This window comes from Brassica napus, chromosome C9 (assembly GCF_020379485.1).
Source record: "Brassica napus cultivar Da-Ae chromosome C9, Da-Ae, whole genome shotgun sequence".
NCBI classification, from domain to species: Eukaryota; Viridiplantae; Streptophyta; class Magnoliopsida; order Brassicales; family Brassicaceae; genus Brassica; species Brassica napus.
The window spans coordinates 13,383,327-13,402,682 of NC_063452.1; the positions used below are offsets into that span (position 1 = coordinate 13,383,327).

Below are 19,356 nucleotides of genomic sequence, written 5' to 3' on the forward strand. Positions count from 1 at the left end.
ATTCTGAACCAACCTGATTTAAATCTAACCTTGAGTTTTAAAAAACAACTCTCAAAACTGAAACTATAATGCATCAAATTGGTATAGCAGAGACATCAAAACACAGCAAACTTTGACACCATTGCTTATAAAACTCAACCCTGAACCCTGAATCGGTTGAAGACCTATCCAGCCGTGACCTAAGAGAACATAAAAATAGAATACGAAACCTACATGTAAAATCTTACGCCAACAATACTACATCCAAAAACTACATTAATCCAAAAAAAAGAAAACCAAAACATTACAAAGTACTGCACCGTTGCTTCCAAACTTAACCATGAAGAATAAGTCAAAAAGACCAATCACAGCCGCGACCAAAGAGAACATTAAGATACAAAAAGCTGCGGAAGCAATTAACATTACGCTACACTACTACAACAACAACATGGCCAGCGAGAGAGAGAGAGAGTGAGGAGCCTTACTTCTCCATTCAGAAACCTTTCTGATTCAATCAACAACAATTACTTTCCGAGGCTTTCCAAGTCTCGGTTTTGTTGATGCCTTCTGCTTACTCTGCTTCACATTCTTTCTTCTTTTGGTTCCATTCATATGCCAGTCATCGTCATCATCATCATCTTCTTCTTCCTCACTAGGATCAGAATCTATGTAGTCATCATCATCTTCGTCTTCATTATAATATACCTTCCGAGAGGCTTTTTTAGGTGCTGTTCTTGGTATATCGTAGACTGGGAATCCTCTTGGTAAGTCGGGGATCTTAACCGTCTCTGCGAATCCTATTGGATAGAAACCCCAACAGCAATAGTAAGTATCTTCTTCAGTAACTGGTGGTGGAGATGGAACTTTCACCGCCTGGAAAGCTCTCCTACAGCTCTTAGTTTGACATTTAAGCACGCTTTCCTCGTACATGTTGGGATACTCGAAAAGCACGAAGCAGTATGGACAAGTCGTCCAGAAACTTGGAACCTTCGGGATAGAATCTGAACTCGGAGTCTGTTCAGTATGTTGGGATTGGTTAGGGACCCCCGTTGGCTGAGGAGGAGATGGATTAGTAGAGGCCACTGGAACTGGAGAGGGAGTAGTGGAGACAGCTGGAACCGAAGGTGGAGTAGTAGAGACCGGAGGTTGCTGGAATGATTGAGTTGAATTGAAGATAGGAGGCAGTGTAGAGGGCCCACCAGAGGCTTCAGGTGGCTGTGATTGAAATGCCTGTTGTGGCGGCTGAGTCACCATCATTGGCTTAGACGTTGAAGGCTGCTGAGATACCGGCAATGGCTTAGAAGCTGTGGTTGGCTGAGATACCATAAATGGATTGGATGATGTCGGTGGTGGCTGTGGCTGTGGCTGAGGTTGAGATACCGGGATTGGCCTAGAGGTAGGTGGTTGCTGAGATACCCGAAATGGGTTAGATGATGTCTGTTGTGGCTGAGATAGCGGCGATGCCTTGGCGTTTTGTGTTGGCTGTGAAGCTGGAAATGGATTAGAAGTCCGCGGCGGCTCAGACACCGGAAATGGGTTGGAGTTCAATGATCGTTGAGACACGGCAGATGGCTTAGAGTTCGTTGGTGGCTGAGACGCAGCAAAAGGCTTAGACTTTTGTGATGACTGAGACCCAGAGAAGGGCTTAGACGCAGCAAAAGGCCTCGGTGCCTACATGAAAAAACAATACTTTAGTTCATATACATGAAAGATGTCTACATTACTAAAGGTTTCTCTTTTTACCTCACGAAGACCCGTCCCTGCAAGAGGGTTAGAAGATGGCTGAGACATTGGGAACAGCTTAGAGACAGGCTGCGGTTTAGACACCGAATGTGTCTGAGCCGAGCGGTTTGGCTGAGACACAGAAGGTTGATCAGAAACCAAAGACAGCAGCGAGAGTTGAGCAGCTTGATTGGACCTAGGTGGCTGAAACTGTCCAGAGGATTGCAAGGCTATAGGCTCAGACGTTGGAGTAGGTTTAGACGACCAAGTGAGATCAGTTGAAGGAGGCGCCATTTGAGACGACGCCTCCTCATAAGACCTACCACTAGAAGACCGTTCTTGATCATGAAAACGCCGACTAGGCTGCACCCTTTCCGTCGCAGTGTTCAAGTTGATAGACCGTTCTTCCTCCACGGGAAGTCTCCAGTCTCTACCACTACTACTACTCGAACCACCACTCCTTATCATCTCACTCTGCTCCTGACCAAACTGCTGCAACGGCTGAGACTGCATCACCTGCTGAGGAGGCTGAGCGAAATGCGAGTGCTGGTGAAGCTGAAACGGCAACTGCTGGCTCTGATACGACACCGTTTGATGCTGAGGAGACTCCTCTTGATGCTGAGGAGACTGTGGCGGCTGATTCAGAAGCTGAAACCCTAGTTGACCTAACTGCCCAAACTGACTCAGATGAACTTCCCGATCGTACAATGCCTTCCTAGAAGGATCGGAGAGGACGTACCACGCGTCGGAGATGAGCCTGAAGGCCTGATCGGAGTATGGAAACCGATTCCGGCTAGGGTTGAGAAGCACGGCGAGCCTGCTGTACTGAGTGGCGACGAGTTCGGGGTTGTGAGTGAGGCGAACGAGGCGGAGGACGGCGTACCAGTCGGGGAGATCGGCTCGGATACGAGATTCGCCGGCGAGGAGAGTGTCGGCGACGGCGAGGATAAGCTCGGCGGGATCTACGAGGGAGTGATCCGCCTCGCATGCGCGGATCGCGTAGGTTTTGGAGCCGTTTAGGTCGCCGGATAAAAGAAGCTTCTGCGCAGTGATTAGCCAACGTTCGGCGTCTCCTCCTCCTCCTCCGTTACCTCCGCCGCTCATCATTTTTTTTTAAACAGTGGGAAGACTTTGAGAGAGAGAGAGAGAGAGATTTGGGATTTGGTTAGTTTCTTCAGTGGAAATGTGAATGTCTCTTTTCCCTTGTAGAGTATATAGTTTAATTGATAAATGATACACAGCTTTTATGGTTTTTAGCTTTTGGGTTTCAAGGCCCAAATGCTGTTGGACACTGAACAGTGAACACGTTTAACTGGAAGTTAGTTTATTGTGCTGGACTCAGAAAACTCAAGCCGATCAGATTTGCAAATTTTATCTAAATTTCATACATGTCCCGCACATGTTAATCTTCATAGTAGTTAATTATTTAAATATCATTAATGAACTAAACTTATTATAATCAATGTCTTTATTATTTTTACATTAACTTTAATAAATAATATTTATTTATTTGGAAATACCAAAAATATTAAATTTTCAAAATAGAAAATATCTTATAATCTTGATAACATTATTTGAAAAAACTTTTTTTTTTTTTTTTGTAAATTGAAAAAACTTTTCTTTATTGGCTGTCAGGTAGGGATGAGACGGATCAGATATCTAAGGTATTTTAGGATATCCAGATCCATGGAATTCATAAAATTGCTATCCGGATATCCGGAATTAGGATATCCTGACTAAAATCCGAATACTCGTGGATATCCGGATCTGGATTTTTTTTTTTTAAATAATTTAAAACTAACAATTAATAATTTATTTACCGTTAAAATTTGTTGAAATTTAATAAAACTAAAATTTTATTTATTTAATATAAAATTATGTATATTGTACTTATATAAATAGAATTATATTTTAATATTTTACAAATATATAATTAGCTCGGATCCAGATCTCCATTTAGAACAAAATATAGCTCAAATAAATAGTGACTAAAATGACTGAAAAGTACAAGACTTGGTAATAGTAAATTCTCGAAAGAATCGATGGTTGCATCTGTCATTTACCTGCATTCTATTTGTGGTGTCATTAGGGTACCAAAATGAATTAACTAATCTAAGCGCAAGTCAATGGTGCTGCCCAGGAATTGGGAGACCTTCTCGAGCACATATTTTCCTCTTTTTATTTCAGTTTAAAAAAACATATATCACATAATATAATTTTATAAAATGTATTTCAAAATATAAGATGAATAATCAAACAAAAATGATACTAACAATATTTATAAGATTTTAGCCTAACTATAACAAAAATATATGTGGTTCAATAAAGATGAATTGTTGAAATCCAATATACTTACAAAATAAATTACTAAATCCATATGGATTTTTATACTTAATATCAAATGTCGAATTAAGATCAATTTTAAAATTATTTACTATAATCTTCTAATTAATTTTCATACATGTAAATTATAAAAACATATTTAAAATATCTAAAAATTTTGAAATCTCACTTTTAAATTTCTCAATAATGTCTTGCGTAAGTAGGAAACACGACATCACATATCTCTTTACAAAGGTTGATCCACTTTATTTCCACCTGATGAACATCGTTTATGTTAAGGATATATAGAATCTCAGCAAATTGCCTCACTTCTCCTTTACATAAAAGAGGTTATCATCTATAAATGTGAGATGCAAAATCTGGGGACTTGCTCTAGCAATACGAAGTCCAAAATTTAGCTTTTATTCTTCCGCTCCTTTGAGTAGGAAGATCAGTGCTTCAATGCACAAGATAAACATAAAGGGGGATAAGAGACCTCTTTGCCTTGAGCTTTTCGTTTGTAGGATCCGTCCTCTTGGTTCTTAAATAAGAATTATTTGATAGGACACAGGTGACACAACTCATCAGAATTAAAGTCTACCCATTTCTCTGCGAAATTAATTTTTAGCATCGACACTTTGATAAAATCTCAAAGAAATACTTACTCCATGTTTTGGACAAAGAAACGTATTTTATGGTCGATGTAACCATTGTTCCCTGAGTAGGTTATGTCATATATTCTTCGAGAAATCCAACTCCTACTACAACACCGTAAATATCTAGTAATTTTAAATAAAAATAACCCACATTTAGACAGTCATGAAGAAATATGAGCATATTTACGGAAACTTTCTAACTTGAATATTGTAGGTGTAAATTATATCGAATAAGAAACATACCAATAGAAAATTGAGAAAATTGCCAAAACAGCACAAAAAAACAATATAGTTGTCCCTATGGTATAAAACCATCACTAAGTTGTCCCTATAGCATAATATTTTTTATAATCCCAAAATTAACCTTTCCTTAATCAAATTAAACATAAATTAAAACCATTTTTAAAAAGTTTAATGGAAAAAGATAAAAAAAAGGTAATCCCATAATGTTTTAGAAAGGAAAAAAAATGTAAAAACAATTTAACAAAAAAGAACACAAGACACATATCAAAAATATCCCGTAACCTAATTGCATTTAGTTTCTAAAATCCTCCAAAACTATTTTTTAAAATCCTCTAAGGTAGAGCTTGATTCCAATAACAGTAGTCTACCCCAATTATCATCAGCCAAAAAACCCATCATGTGCTTACACTAAATTCCCAAACACCACATATTGTATAAATATGCATCATAGAACAAGAGTTTTTGAAAATCACAAGACAAACTATGGAGAAATCATAGATTGATGAAGAACAAAAGCCAAAACCATTTTTTTTATATATATTTTGACAAAGAAAATCGACCAGGACACGTTTTAGGAAATTATAATATTTTTAGAATATTTTCTTAACTGAAACTTCTTTAATTTTCGGAAAAACTGAGTTTTTATCCGTAGAAGGCACCTTCTACACTGTGTAGAACCATGACAAAAATTCTGAAAAAAATTCTACTTTTTGTAGACGTTTGTGTTAAGTTTAGATTTCGCATACTCGGAATTTTAGAATACTTCATAAAAGTAGAAACTGCATTCAAAAGAAAAGTAGTAATCTTTACAATTAGTAGAATTCGCATTCTCCATATTTAGAATTTTAATAATTTTTAGATTGTTTCTTCTAAAAAAAGTAGATGGACTTGTTTATTCTGGAATTCGTTTTCTACTAACCAATTTTCCGTAGAAGATGAATTCTACTTTTAGTAGAACGTAATTTTAAAATTTTATTTATCAAGTTTTTTAACCAAAAAAAATTATGTGTTTTTGTATATAGATATTTTATTAATTGTTTATATTTTTAATATTTTTTTGGATTCATAAAACTATTTATTTCATTAAATTTCAGAAATGGAAAGGGTAAAAGAGAGAATAAATGAACAAATATGATTTTATACCATAGGGACAACTATGTTGTTTTTATGTTCCGTTTCAGCAATTTTCTCTAGAAAATTTAGGATGGGCGAATCCACGGTAGAGGTCGTCAAAGTTTGGAAAACTATAAAAGATGGACTTCAAAAATGGATCGATCTCCAAAATGAAAGAGGAGTTGTTGAGATTAATATGGTATCGGTTCTTTGTCAAACGGATACACTCGGATGGAGGGGTTTGTACGAAATTTTTAATTTCATAGCAATGACCTTCCTCCAATGGTATTTCAATTGAAGTATCCAAATCCCTGAAGAGTGTTGCTTGAATGATGGTTCCCTGTTCAAAAGAAATAAAAATACTTAAGAGAAAAACAAAAAAAAATAGTGGCAAATTTGAACGATAAATATAGCTTACTTTCTCATCGCCTATTATTAATTCTGATTTCTGGAACCTTGACCTTCCTCCAATGGTATTTCAGCTGAAGCATTCAAATCCCTGAAGAGTGTTGCTTGAATGATGGTTCCCTGTTCAAAAGAAATAAAAATACTTAAGAGAAAATCAAAAAAAAAATAGTAGCAAATTTGAACGATAAATATAGCTTACTTTCTCATTGCTTATTATTAATTCCGATTTCTGGAACCTTGACCTTCCTCCAATGGTATTTCAGTTGAAGCATCCAAATCCCTAAAGAGTGTTGCTTGAATGATGGTTCCCTGTTCAAAAGAAATAAAAATACTTAAGAGAAAAACAAAAAAAATAGTGGCAAATTTGAACGATAAATATAGCTTACAATATAGCTTACTTTCTCATCCTCTATTATTAATTCCGATTTCTGGAACCTTGATCCAACTTCTGTCTTCCCCTTGCAGGTAACTTTAACACGAATCGGAAGCAATGGTTTGAGAAGACTCATTTCTGCCAACATAGTCTGACTACCCATGGCGCAAAAATTGTATAAACTGTTTGACAATTAGTATTTAGAATAAAAAAATAATAAATGCGTTTAAGTTAATTGGAAAACAGAACTTTGTTTGTTCCTTATTTACAGAGAATAATTGATCATCAATTGTACTAAGAAGATCCGAATTGAATTCTCATATATTTTTTTAATCTTCATTTGCAAGTAAATATTCTAATAGCCGGGTTTAACCGAAACTTCCTTTTATAAATCCAGAATATATTCAACACATAATGGATTAAATGAAGAATATTATTTAAATACTTTTGTTTCTGCAAATATATTGATTTCTTAATCCCCTATATATTAATTGAGAAGCATTTGAAAAATTATAACCTTAATTTTGTATTAATTAAAAAAAAAAATCAAATCCTAGGTGGCACTCTAAATGCCTTCTAAATTCTATTTCAAAGAATTCTAAAGCATCTAATATAAAATATAGTTTAATCTAATGGTGTCACATTATTCTATAATTATATAACACTAGAGAACATTATATTAACCTAAAATATATGAAGTGTGTATTTTTTCTTTAAATAAAAGCTACGGAATTACCTAATATGATTTACATATATACAAGAATTAATGATTATGAAAAATAAAGATTTGATAACAATTTTTGCATCTTTCTTCATTTTTGTTTAAATTTATATTATTAAAAAAACTTAAACAATCACATTAACCATAAAATAAAAAAATTAGATTTTTTCTTATATGTTATATTTTGAATTTTTTAAAATGACTTTAAATTACAAAAATGAGGAAACCTTTATATGTTATATATTTTTTTTAAACGGCTTTAAAATACAAAAAATGAGGACACCTTATATGTTATATTTTTCTTATATGTTAGAATTTTATTATATGTTATATTTTGAATTTTTTAAAACGACTTTAAATTACAAAAATGTAAGTTTTCCTTAAGTATACGACTAAAAACATTAAAATGACATGTATCAATTCGATGGTTGATTTGAAAGCTTTCAAAACCATACGGAAGATAAAAGTCAAAATAATTTAACTTTGAAAACAATACTGTTCACTTTTTTTCAAGAATGTGTTCGCTGGAAAAAATAAGGTTTTTATGTCATAATTTGTTTAATGTCCACTAGAGAACATTATATTAACCTAAAATATAAGAAGTGTGTTTTCTTTCCTTAAATAAAAGGTACAGAATTACCTAATATGATTTACATATATATGACAATTAATGATTATGAATAATAAAGATTTGATAACAATTTTTTCATCCTTCTTCATTTTGTTTAATTTTATATTATTAAAAAATAAACAATCACATTAACCATGTAATAAAAATTTAGATTTCTTCTTATATGTTATATTTTGAATTTTTTAAATGACTTTAAATTACAAAAATGAGGAAACCTTATATGTTATTTTTTTTTAAAATGACTTTAAAATACAAAAATGAGGACACCTTATATGTTAGATTTTTTCTTATATGTTATATTTTGAATTTTTTAAAACAACTTTAAATTACAAAAATGTAAGTTTTCCTTATGTATACGACTAAAAACATTAAAATGACATGTATCAGTTCGATGGTTGATTTGAAAGCTTTCAAAAACATATGTAAGTTAAAAGTCAAAATAATTCAACTGTGAAAACAATACTATTCACTTTTTCAAAATTGTGTTCGAGGAAAAAAATAAGGTTTTTATGTCATAATTTGTTTAATGTCCACTAGAGAACATTATATTAACCTAAAATATAAGAAGTGTGTATTTGTTCCCTAAATAAAAGCTACGAAATTACCTAATATGATTTACATATATATGACAATTAATGATTATGAATGATAAATATTTGATAACAATTTTTGCATTCTTCTTCATTTTGTTTAGTTTTATATTAATAAAAAAATAAACAATCACATTAACCATATAATAAAAAATTAGATTTTTTTTATATGTTATATTTTGAATTTTTTAAAATGACTTTAAATTACAAAAATGAGGAAACCTTATATGTTTTTTTTTTTAAAAAACGACTTTGAAATAAAAAAATGAGGACACCTTATATGTTAGATTTTTCTTATATGTTAGATTTTTTCTTAGATGTTATATTTTGAATTTTTTAAAACGACTTTAAATTACAAAAATGTAAGTTTTCCTTAAGTATACGACTAAAAACATTAAAATGACATGTATCAATTCGATGGTTGATTTGAAAGTTTTCAAAACCATATGGAAGATAAAAATCAAAATAATTCAACTGTGAAAACAATACTAATCACTTTTTTCAAGAATGTGTTCGATGGAAAAAATAAGGTTTTTATGTCATAATTTATTTAATGTCCAATCCGATCAACCCATGATGTATTAATTATAGTTTTGTTCCATTATTTTTTATAAAAATTGATCCGATCTATCGGAAAGGAATTATATAATAACAACAAAAAATATTTTATATATATAAATAAAATGATCACATATATTAAAAAAACTATTGATAATATATACAAATAAACTCACCATGCGCAAGGCGCTGATCTTATCCTAGTTATATAATAAAGGATAGTTGCTATAGACAACTAATAAACATTGTCTTTGATTAATTATGTAAACCAAAACCATTGATTTGAAAAATTCAAAAAAAAAACTAACATGCTATACGAATGGGTCTAGATATTTTCTTGATTGGTTACTTTTTGGTAACTTGCTCCCTATATGGAGTCAATATGATTAACTAAATCTTGCTTTTTGTTTTTAGTTATCGAAGTTTTATTAGTTTCATAAGATAATAAAAGAAAATTAAATAACTTAAATCTAGGATATTTAAAACAGTCATAAAGATGATTTTTCTCCGAAGAATTTGGACAACACGCAAACTTCTAGTTATGAAAATTATTTATTTACAAAATTAGGAAACTACGATAAATTATCATTAAGACTATTCTTTTAATTTAGCTTTGACACACAGATTTTAAGTCACTACATTATATATATACTTTCGAAATATACGGCACGTAGTAAAGGTTATATGTAAACTTGATTCTAATGATATGTGTACAGAAAAAGTAATAACTATATAAACTATGGATGCCTGTGATTTTCTTTCTTAATATATATGCAATTGATGATAAATATATTTTCTTTTTTATTAGAAGAAGGTAAGTAGGCTACGCATGATATATTTTTAAATCATGTAATCATAAAAGTAAACATAATTAACATGTATATAGTATGGCATACAAAAGCCATAACAACATTGGCATTAGAAAAAAAAACATAAACTTGGAGACCTTTCTATAAAAAAGTGTACGTATATATCTATAAGATTTTGCGATTATGTAATAATTCTTGAATATTGCGATTGTGATTTGTATATTTATCTAATACGGAGAAGAGTTGCAGCAACGTATATATAAGTAGATATGTAGATATATACATACACAATGAATTTTATGTAGTATAACTATATAGAAATGCATTAATATTTAAGTCAGCCTATATAACGAATTGCTATATAAAGATGCGTAGTAAGTTGGCTTAAGTCAGACTATATAACGAATTGCCATATTGAAATCAATCATTAGGAAGAATCTCAGGTTATGGCAATAAAATCTCTACGTATTTAAAGATGCAAGCGTTTCTAATTGAAGCGTAGGAAGCAGGGCGCAGGTTAAATTTTGTTGTGAGACAATAAACTTATAGTATATACCCTCTTTTTAATGTAATGAGCAATGACAAATTTTGTAATTAGTCTAGTTAAGAAAGTGTTTTTGAATATATGAAGTGAAAGAGCTTCTGGTGTTGACACGTAGAAAATGACACACATGTAATAAACACATGAAGTAAAAGTTAGTTATATATAATGCTCCTCAAATAAGATTTTTTAGTTTTCCAGATTTTTGGGTATATATATACTCAGGTGTTTAGGTGATTATTTCTTGTTTTTGTTTTTGGATTTTCTGATTAATTTTGATGTTCAAAGATACTTTCAAGTTTAAGGTATATCTCGGGTTTTAAACATTTGAACAGACCCAAAAACTGAGATTCAATCATTCAAACAACCCAAAATTGATATGAACTGGCATGAAACCGAAGTCGAAACACATACAACATACAGTAAATTCTAAATGGGTTCAGAATTTATCTACCCAAATATTCAGTCCCAATAAAAAACCGATCGAACCTCACCTAAAGACCCAAATACCAATGCTTGTTAGTTTCTATGTGAACGAGGGAATATGCGTGTGTATACATCTCTAGCTTTACGGTTTACCCACATGGTTCACGGATACAATACAAAATATACTAATTTATAACACCTCTATGTTTCTTGAAAAGTGATATGATTTGGTATCTCGCAGTCTTGAGTTTCTTAAACTTAACACATGATAGGGTTTAGTACTTAGATGTAATAATCATGTGGCCATGATTATTTTAAACCCAATTAGAACAAGTGAGGAGCCCACATGATGAAGATTCATGATATATAACGACCAAAACCTTAGCCTTTCTCAACTTGAGGCGGAAACACACACCAAGCCAAATCCATTTGTTCTACTTATCAACTTGTGTCTCGCATTATTTTTTTATAAGAAAGCAAATATATTTTTGTTCTTTACGAATCAAATGTATACAAAGGATAGCCCTTATAGCTCCTGCCAAATTTGTGGCTTATGCAATTTGGAGAGAAATATAAGGACACTATTTTAATTCCCATCTACGTTATCGACCATATAAGAAATGATACGAAAGAATACTATCTACTTGCCAGCTGGGATCTCTATACAAGTTTTAAATTTTGATTCTAATATTAAAAATTCATTTACTTTTTCCTGAAAAGAGAAATAATTTTATTACTAGACCCCAGCGCGGATATGAATTTTCAGTTTTTAATTATTTATTTTATTAAATGATGTATTTGTAATATTCGTTCATATTATATTCATTAAGTAAATATTTTTTTTTTACATCTTAAACTATCTATTTTTTTTATGAATGTGTGATATCATATAAAAAATATAAAAAAAATGAGTATAGAGTTAATTAGATAATTTTAAAAACATAAATTTTTCTTTGGTGTGCGATATCATATAAATAATGATCCGCCCAGTTAACAAAAATCATAATTATTTTATGTGTAATTTTTTTTTATTTTGACCATTTCCTTAAAACTATATTAAATTTTACATATTTTAATTAAAATATTTTTAATATCTTTACCTTTTTATTTGAAATGCAATTCAATATTTTTTAACAATTATAACAAAATATTTTAAAAATATTTTTAGAATTTGTATGAAAAATATGAAAATTACATTTTAAATTAAAATTATCCTAAAATATGATAAGTTTTGATGTAAACGAAAACTCAAATTATGTTAAAAATAATGATATTCAATGATAATAACAATTTTAATTGATTATTTTTTTACATTTACAAAAATATTGTTTGAAAGAAAATTCATTTATCTTTCAAATATAAAATGAAAATATTATAATTAAATAATAAAAATATAAATAAATACCATAAATTTAGCAAATGACAACTGAGTTATATTATGCTAAAATTTTCTTTCTAACAATTTATCAAATGACAAATGAGTTATGAGAAAATAATACCATATTATTTTTTAAAAACATAGTCATTCTTGAATATTTTTTGGATAAATAATTATTTTTAAATTTAATCAACTGAAAATAATATCCGTACAATTGTGTGAGTCAAATTTTAGTTTTATTGATGCATGTTATATATTAGTTCTGCATGTTTTAGGTAACATTTTAATGATGCACGTTTTTTAAAATCTCTATTATTAAAATTATGCACGTAAGGATAACTCATGAGTTTTTTTGGTTGATTAAATGACATTATGTCCAAATTTATTTAAGGATATTTCATTAAGGTAACTGAAAAAGACAAACAATCAAATAGGAAGTTTAAATTCATTTAAGCATATTTCATTAATGTAACTGAAAAGACAAGTAATAAATTATGCAGTTTTATTCGTTTTAGGATATTTCATAAATGCAACTGAAAAAGACAAGCAAAAAAAAGGGAGTTTAATTAATGAAGTAAGAACATTTTCAAATGGATACTTCTCTTTTAATAATATAGATGTTGCTACTTTTATTAAATTCTTGGAAACTTGAGCTTACAAATATATTTGTAGAAAGTATTACCAGTTATTATTATTGAGAGCTACAATGCATATATAGTTTTTCAGGAAAAAATTAACATGCACAGATGGTAGATCTATTTAGGTTTTGACAGATGATTGGAGGATGATATTTGCAAACCGCCATGGATTAAAAACTCAAGTTTTGATGCATATCTGATGGCCAATCAACTGACTGATGTACCAATGAGGAGGTGTAATATTCAAGCATTAGAGGAAGTCTTTGTAATGGGAGATTTAACCATCATTTTGGCGAATTAACCGGTGGTGTCTAAAGATACCTTTTGGAGCCGGCGATTAACCAAGAGTGGATAGTAGTATTCGATCAAGTCATGTAACTGGTTTGCTAGTCATCAAAATAAGAACGAAGTGTACAAGGTTACATACTGTCTTCAGTAACTGCGTTGAAATAATATCTTTGAGATGTGTAAACTGCTTGCTTCTAAGCAAACTTTTATGTGGAAAGCCTTGAGTGGAGCCATTCTGGTCGCTGATTTAATCAGAAACATGGGGTGAAATGGATGACAAATGTCAAACGCGTGGATTGATTGGAGAATCAACCAACCATTTGTTATTTGAATGCTTCATGCCAAGACATGTATTAGCCTCTTCCTTCCGTTGCCCGGCTATTTGTTTTTTTCCCATCTTCCATCCTTGTAAATTTCCAATATTCGTAGCTCGAATGAGAGTTTGGCCTTGGATTGTTTGGTACTTTTGGAAAAATTCAAATTTACAGCTCACATGTAACCCATTTTAATGCAATGGAAAGATAGAACACGCAAATAATTGTAGATTCAGATTCATAGTCAGTGGTACTCTATTCAATGTTTCACTCATTAACTCCAATGTTCAATCAAAAATGTCCATTTGGACCGCACATCTGAATCTTACAGTATATTTACATATAAATCCAATTACATATCCCCAGAAAAAAAAACAGAAAAGAGACAGTTCTCAGAAAATTCAAAACAGACATTTGGACCGCACATTGAATAAATAGTTACTTCCATATTGCTATTATTATGTTGGATTGGTCTACGATTTTGAAGATATAAACAATTTAACAAAAAGAGTTTTCTTAATTTAGTAATCATATTACTTTTTAAAAATTTGACTGATCCTGCCCTTTTCATCTCAAGACTTGACTGGTTTTACCCCTTGTTCTAAAAAGCGCCGCCTGAGACCGATTACTCGGCGAATAAATGTAAATCGGGGAGCCACCGTGGCGTTTTGCCCCAATTCGCCCAAAAACTCGGATCCTTCGCAAAAGTTCGATTTTTTCTAAATTGGAGGCTCAAAATCATAGTTTTCTCTGCAAATCTATCATAAATGGGCATAAACATAAGAAATAACAATGAAAACGCGTAAAAATCGTGAAAAAAAGCAGAGAACATCAAAATTAGGGTTTGTTCTCGACATGTAAAAGGAAGAAGACGGGGGTAGTTTCATAAATTAACGTTTATTAAAGAGAAATGTAAAAAAACATAACAAAACTCCCCCAACCAGCTCGAACCCGCATGCTATAGGTGAAATAAAATCTCCCGAACCCACTAGACTATGGTAAATTCTTGAACACATTACACATTAATTATATCTATAATAAAAACATATAAAATTAATCTCCGATTATTTCATAAATCGCTAGGCGCTACTCGAGCGTACGTGCAGCGCCTAGCGAGTTCCAAACTGAAAATCTAATACAATATCCTCAGATAATCCAAAATTGTAGGGATCCAGTTGATAAGAAAAATAAACAAAAGAAGTTAAGAGTATTGCACAAAAAGAAGAAGTAACGGTACAATAGTAATTTACGTACACTTATCTCTCCCTCCAAAATTCTCAACGACCCAAAAAAGCCTAACCCTTTAACTAAGGAACGAACAAGAGCATTCTACGCTCCACAATAGATTCCCCAAAAAAAAAAAAAAATCAATTTTTCGTTTTTTACCTAAATCTGAAGAATATTCTCTTTCTCTCAAATCTCTTGGCCGTCGGACTCCATAACCCGTTAACCCGACCCTGAAAAACCCCTCCGACTTCGATTTCAACACCAAAACACCTTCCCAACATGCTGACCTCACTACGACAATGACCCGTACCGAACCCAACCGGAGCTCCAAATCCGAATCGGAGAATTCTGGCGGCGGAGGAGGAGGAACCACCGCGATGAGGGTTATCGTTCCGTTACAAGGCGTGGTTCAAGGCCGTGGCGGATTATTCTTAGGCTCTGTGATTCCGTGTGCTTTCTTCTACTTCCTCCAGTTTTACCTCAAAAGAAACCGCAAAAACGAACCCGACTCCGGCGAACCAATCCCAAATCCGGATTCTGATTCGGCTTCCCCGGATCCGACCCGGTCGCAGTCCGTTGGGAACCTCACGGAGCTTGCGAGTTTGCCTCGTTCTCTCTCTCGGATTCTCCTCTCCCCGAGACTCTCCGGTGGAGCTGCTTCCGTTTCGGGTCGTGCTAGTTGTGTAATCAAGGGAGGTGACTCGCCGTACCACGTGGGTCAGAAACGGGTCGAAGAGGATCCGTATGATGAGTCAGGTAACCCGGACGGAGTTATCGAACTCGGTTCAGCTCACACCACAAAGGTTTAAACTTTAAACCAAAACCCTTCAATAAAGTTTGCACCTTTTTGTGATTGGCTGTCTCTTTCTTTGTAACAGATGGATTGGGTTTCAGAGGATCCAGGAGAAGCAATCTCGGATGGGTTGTGTATGAGTGGCATTGCTTCTTACGAGCCTTGTCATGGACTTATTGAACTCAAAACGGTTTTACCCTTGTACCCTTTTTGTCTTAATACTTACAAGTATGTTTTCACGTGTTCTTGAGAGAAATTGTCTGGATTATGAACAGGCTGTTGCAGGATTCATGTCTGAAGCAACCAAGAACTCTGTTTCTTTCGATCCATCACAGCTAGTGTTAACTTCTGGTGCAGCCTCTGCCATAGAGATTCTCTCCTTCTGCTTAGCTGATTCCGGAAACGCCTTCCTCGTTCCTACACCATGTTCACCAGGGTAAGGTTTTAGTTCTTAAACTCTCTACTGTTTAACCAGACAATGCTGAAGGGGATGTTCTGTTGTGTACAGATACGATAGGGATGTTAAATGGCGAACGGGAGTGGATCTCATACACGTTCCTTGTAGAAGCGCTGATAACTTCAACATATCAATGCTTGTTCTTGATCGAGGGTTCTACCTAGCCAAGAAACGAGGTGTTAAAATCCGCGGCGTCATAATCTCAAACCCTTGGAACCCCACGGGGACTCTCTTGACCAGAGAGAATCTCTATGCGCTTCTGGACTTTGCCCGCGAGAGGAACATTCATATCATCTCAAACGAAGTCTTCGCTGGGTCGGTCCACGAAGAAGGAGGAGAGTTTGTTAGCATGGCTGAGATAGTTGACACAGAGGAGAATGTGGACAGAGAAAGAGTTCATATCATCTACGACCTCTCGAAAGACTTGTCCTTCCCGGGACTTAGAACCGCAGCTATCTACTCATTCAACGAGAGTGTTCTATCCGCTTCAAGAAAGCTCACAACGCTATCTCCGGTCTCTTCTCCTACACAGCATTTGCTCATATCAGCAATCTCAAGCCCCAAGTTTGTTCAGAGGTTTGTGAAAACCAACCGGGAGAGGTTGATGAGAGTCTACACGGAGCTTGTCAAGGGGTTAAAAGAGTTAGGGATTGAGTGCACGAGAAGCAGTGGTGGGTTCTTCTGTTGGGTGGATATGAGAGGGTTTATGTCCTCTTACAGTGAGAAAGGTGAGATTGAGCTGTGGAACAAGCTCTTGAACATTGGCAAGATCAATGTAATACCAGGATCTTGTTGCCATTGCATTGAACCGGGTTGGTTTAGGCTTTGTTTCAGTAATTTGTCAGAGACAGATGTGCCTGTAGTTATGAACCGTATTAGGAAAGTTTGTGAAACTTGTAAATCGTAAAATTGATTTTTTGATATTTGATTATCTGTTCTCAACCCGAATTTGGATTGATATTGACTAAACCAGAAAATGTAAGCCTGTGAATTTGCAATTGAAGCCAATTCAGGATCAGTTTAAGGTAAGAGATGCTTCGGTTATTGCAACCTTTACCAATTTTACTATCAATATCGACAAAAGTAAGCTTGGGCGTTCGGTTTTGGTTTTGGGTATCTCAGTTTTTTTCAGAGGTTTTTTCGACTGTAGAAATTTATAAACTGTTATTAGTTGACAAAAAAAATATAAACTGTTTGAATATTTACAAAATTTATTTGGTTTGGTAAATATCCGAAAAGATTTAGGTGCATTTTAATCCCAGTTCAGTTCCAAGTTTTTTGGATAATTTTGGTAAAAATACAAGATAATAGGAGTTTTCAGGTTAAATATTTGTTCAGATAAAAATATTAAAACAGTTTGAATAATTTCAAATATTTCTGATTGAAAAAAATATTTTGGTTTATTGCGCAATTTGATCTATAAATAATATTTTTAAGATTGTGTTCCAAAAAAAAATTCTTAAAGATATTTGGCTGAGAAACTAAGTTTAATTTTTATTTTAGATATATACTCGACTTCGTTTTGGTTCTATTTCGATTTTCCGGTTCCAGAAATAAAAGATCCGTTCAGATACATGTTCAGATACATGAAATTTGATTTCATTTTGTTTTTTTGGTTCGGTATGGTAGAGTTCCTCTAATGTGGCCAACCTAGACCAAAGAATCAATCTTTTATAATTTCCTATTGGAAAAAGAATACAATTTCAGCTAACCGGAACATACCAAATCACAATAGAATGAATGAACTTAAAACTCTGTACAATTTTCTCATGATCTCATTCCATTTCTGATCAGCTCAAGAATCTTCACAACCTCTCCCATGCTCGGTCTCTTCCCTGGATTCTCCGTCGTGCAAACTAAATCTAACTTCATCACCTGAATCAGTTCATTCTATTCAAACTCTCTCAATCTACTGTCAAAACAACCAGAAGCCGAGCCGGTTTCCAACAAATCGTTTACATGATCCCTCAAGATCAAAACCTCCTTTTCTGATGGAGACTCCACCGGTTTTCTACCTGTAACAAGCTCAAGAAGAACCACACCGTAGCTATAAACATCACATTTTTCACTCACCCTAAGACGACGAGCTAGCTCTGGAGCTATGTACCCAACCGCATTGTGGAACTTGGTCAAACCGAAGCTAAAAAACTTTTCCAAACCGTAATCTGATAGCTTAGCCTGGTACCTCTCGTCAAGGAAAGAAAGAGCCTTTGCAGTTCCTAACGCAACTTCAAATCTTCTTTGCCAATTAAACTCAGTGTTTCCATGGCTACTTCTTTGGTAGTGTAGATGATCGTAAAAACTTCCATTTGGGACAAACTCAGAGAGAATCAACTGAATGTGAAAAGGTAAACCTTTTCCCGGAGAGAATGTGAAAAGCTCTGCTGGCCACGCGCCGTGTTTATCTGAATTAGCAGTAGATTCGAACTCGGGTCTTTTAGAAATCCACGGAACGTCTTGTGCCATCCAATCACAGACACATAGTTAAATTTAAATAATAAGGTTAATAGCCGTGGAAAGAAGCAACGGTAATAACAATGACAACTTAACACAAAAGACTTCTTCCAATCATTTGTCTCAGCAGAATTCATGGTATATTCTTGGCAAGTTACTTATTTCGAACTAGTTGATTTTCCTGTGTTCATGCACAAGAATAAATATTGACAAAATATATAATTTATAATAATTTTTTTATTTTTTTTAAGTTTGAGTTTCAAAACCGTGTTGTAATTTATATGTATGAAAAGTAAACAAAAGACTTTTTAACAAGTATTTTACTTTGCTTATAAACATTTTGATCGATTAATTATTTTTAAATATATTACATTACATTTATTCATCCCAACTAAACTATTATTTAAGTGAAACTAAATAGGATAAAGTCAAATTAACTGTGTTGGTTGCATTTAGTTTAGTTTATTGCCATAAATTCATAATATATTTTGGAAAAATTATGTATAATTTTATATATGTTATATTCAAAAAATAAGAAAATGTTACGGGTTCCGTGTTTTGAAAACATAACCATATTTTTTAAAAGCTTATGTATATATATAATTTTTTTACCGAACTAAATGGTAATAATTTGTTATCTTATTGTTTTCACTTATTCTTACATACATTACGTTTGACTTAATTAGATATTTATAAATGGTAATAGATTATTTTT

The 19,356-nt window shown here is 32.9% G+C and overlaps 3 protein-coding genes across 3 annotated transcripts; 1 reads left to right on the plus strand and 2 right to left on the minus strand.

Moving 5' to 3' along the window:
• Positions 1-235: 235 nt before the first annotated feature.
• LOC106430229 (pollen-specific leucine-rich repeat extensin-like protein 1) lies at positions 236-2,898 on the minus strand. The gene is made up of 2 exons (XM_013870994.3): positions 1,723-2,898; positions 236-1,650 (listed from the first exon to the last, which is right to left on the minus strand). The coding sequence occupies exons 1-2, from the start codon at positions 2,806-2,808 to the stop codon at positions 490-492; spliced, it is 2,247 nt and encodes a 748-aa protein (XP_013726448.2). The 5' UTR covers positions 2,809-2,898; the 3' UTR covers positions 236-489.
• A 12,005-nt stretch (positions 2,899-14,903) lies between these two features.
• Positions 14,904-17,110, plus strand: LOC106430236 (probable aminotransferase ACS10). Its single transcript, XM_013871001.3, has 4 exons — positions 14,904-15,740; positions 15,816-15,920; positions 16,006-16,166; positions 16,239-17,110. Exons 1-4 carry the CDS (start codon positions 15,237-15,239, stop codon positions 17,092-17,094), a joined length of 1,626 nt encoding a protein of 541 aa, XP_013726455.1. The 5' UTR covers positions 14,904-15,236; the 3' UTR covers positions 17,095-17,110.
• Positions 17,111-17,954: 844 nt separating this feature from the next.
• LOC106430196 (probable LRR receptor-like serine/threonine-protein kinase At1g12460) lies at positions 17,955-18,653 on the minus strand. Its single transcript, XM_013870967.1, has 2 exons — positions 18,147-18,653; positions 17,955-18,062 (listed from the first exon to the last, which is right to left on the minus strand). The coding sequence occupies exons 1-2, from the start codon at positions 18,651-18,653 to the stop codon at positions 17,955-17,957; spliced, it is 615 nt and encodes a 204-aa protein (XP_013726421.1).
• Between the last annotated feature and the right edge of the window lie 703 nt (positions 18,654-19,356).

What these genes read in the sequence shown, in the direction of transcription:
- LOC106430229 (XM_013870994.3), bottom strand. Translation starts at nt 2,808, where the DNA reads ATGATGAGCGGCGGAGGTAACGGAGGAGGAGGAGGAGACGCCGAACGT. An exon ending in CAGGGACGGGTCTTCGTGAG is followed by an intron (nt 1,651 to 1,722) that starts GTAAAAAGAGAA and finishes TTTTTCATGTAG; the next exon opens with GCACCGAGGCCTTTTGCTGC.
- LOC106430236 (XM_013871001.3), top strand. Translation starts at nt 15,237, where the DNA reads ATGACCCGTACCGAACCCAACCGGAGCTCCAAATCCGAATCGGAGAAT. An exon ending in GTTCAGCTCACACCACAAAG is followed by an intron (nt 15,741 to 15,815) that starts GTTTAAACTTTA and finishes TCTTTGTAACAG; the next exon opens with ATGGATTGGGTTTCAGAGGA. An exon ending in GACTTATTGAACTCAAAACG is followed by an intron (nt 15,921 to 16,005) that starts GTTTTACCCTTG and finishes GATTATGAACAG; the next exon opens with GCTGTTGCAGGATTCATGTC.
- LOC106430196 (XM_013870967.1), bottom strand. Translation starts at nt 18,653, where the DNA reads ATGGCACAAGACGTTCCGTGGATTTCTAAAAGACCCGAGTTCGAATCT. An exon ending in TTTTGATCTTGAGGGATCAT is followed by an intron (nt 18,063 to 18,146) that starts GTAAACGATTTG and finishes GAACTGATTCAG; the next exon opens with GTGATGAAGTTAGATTTAGT.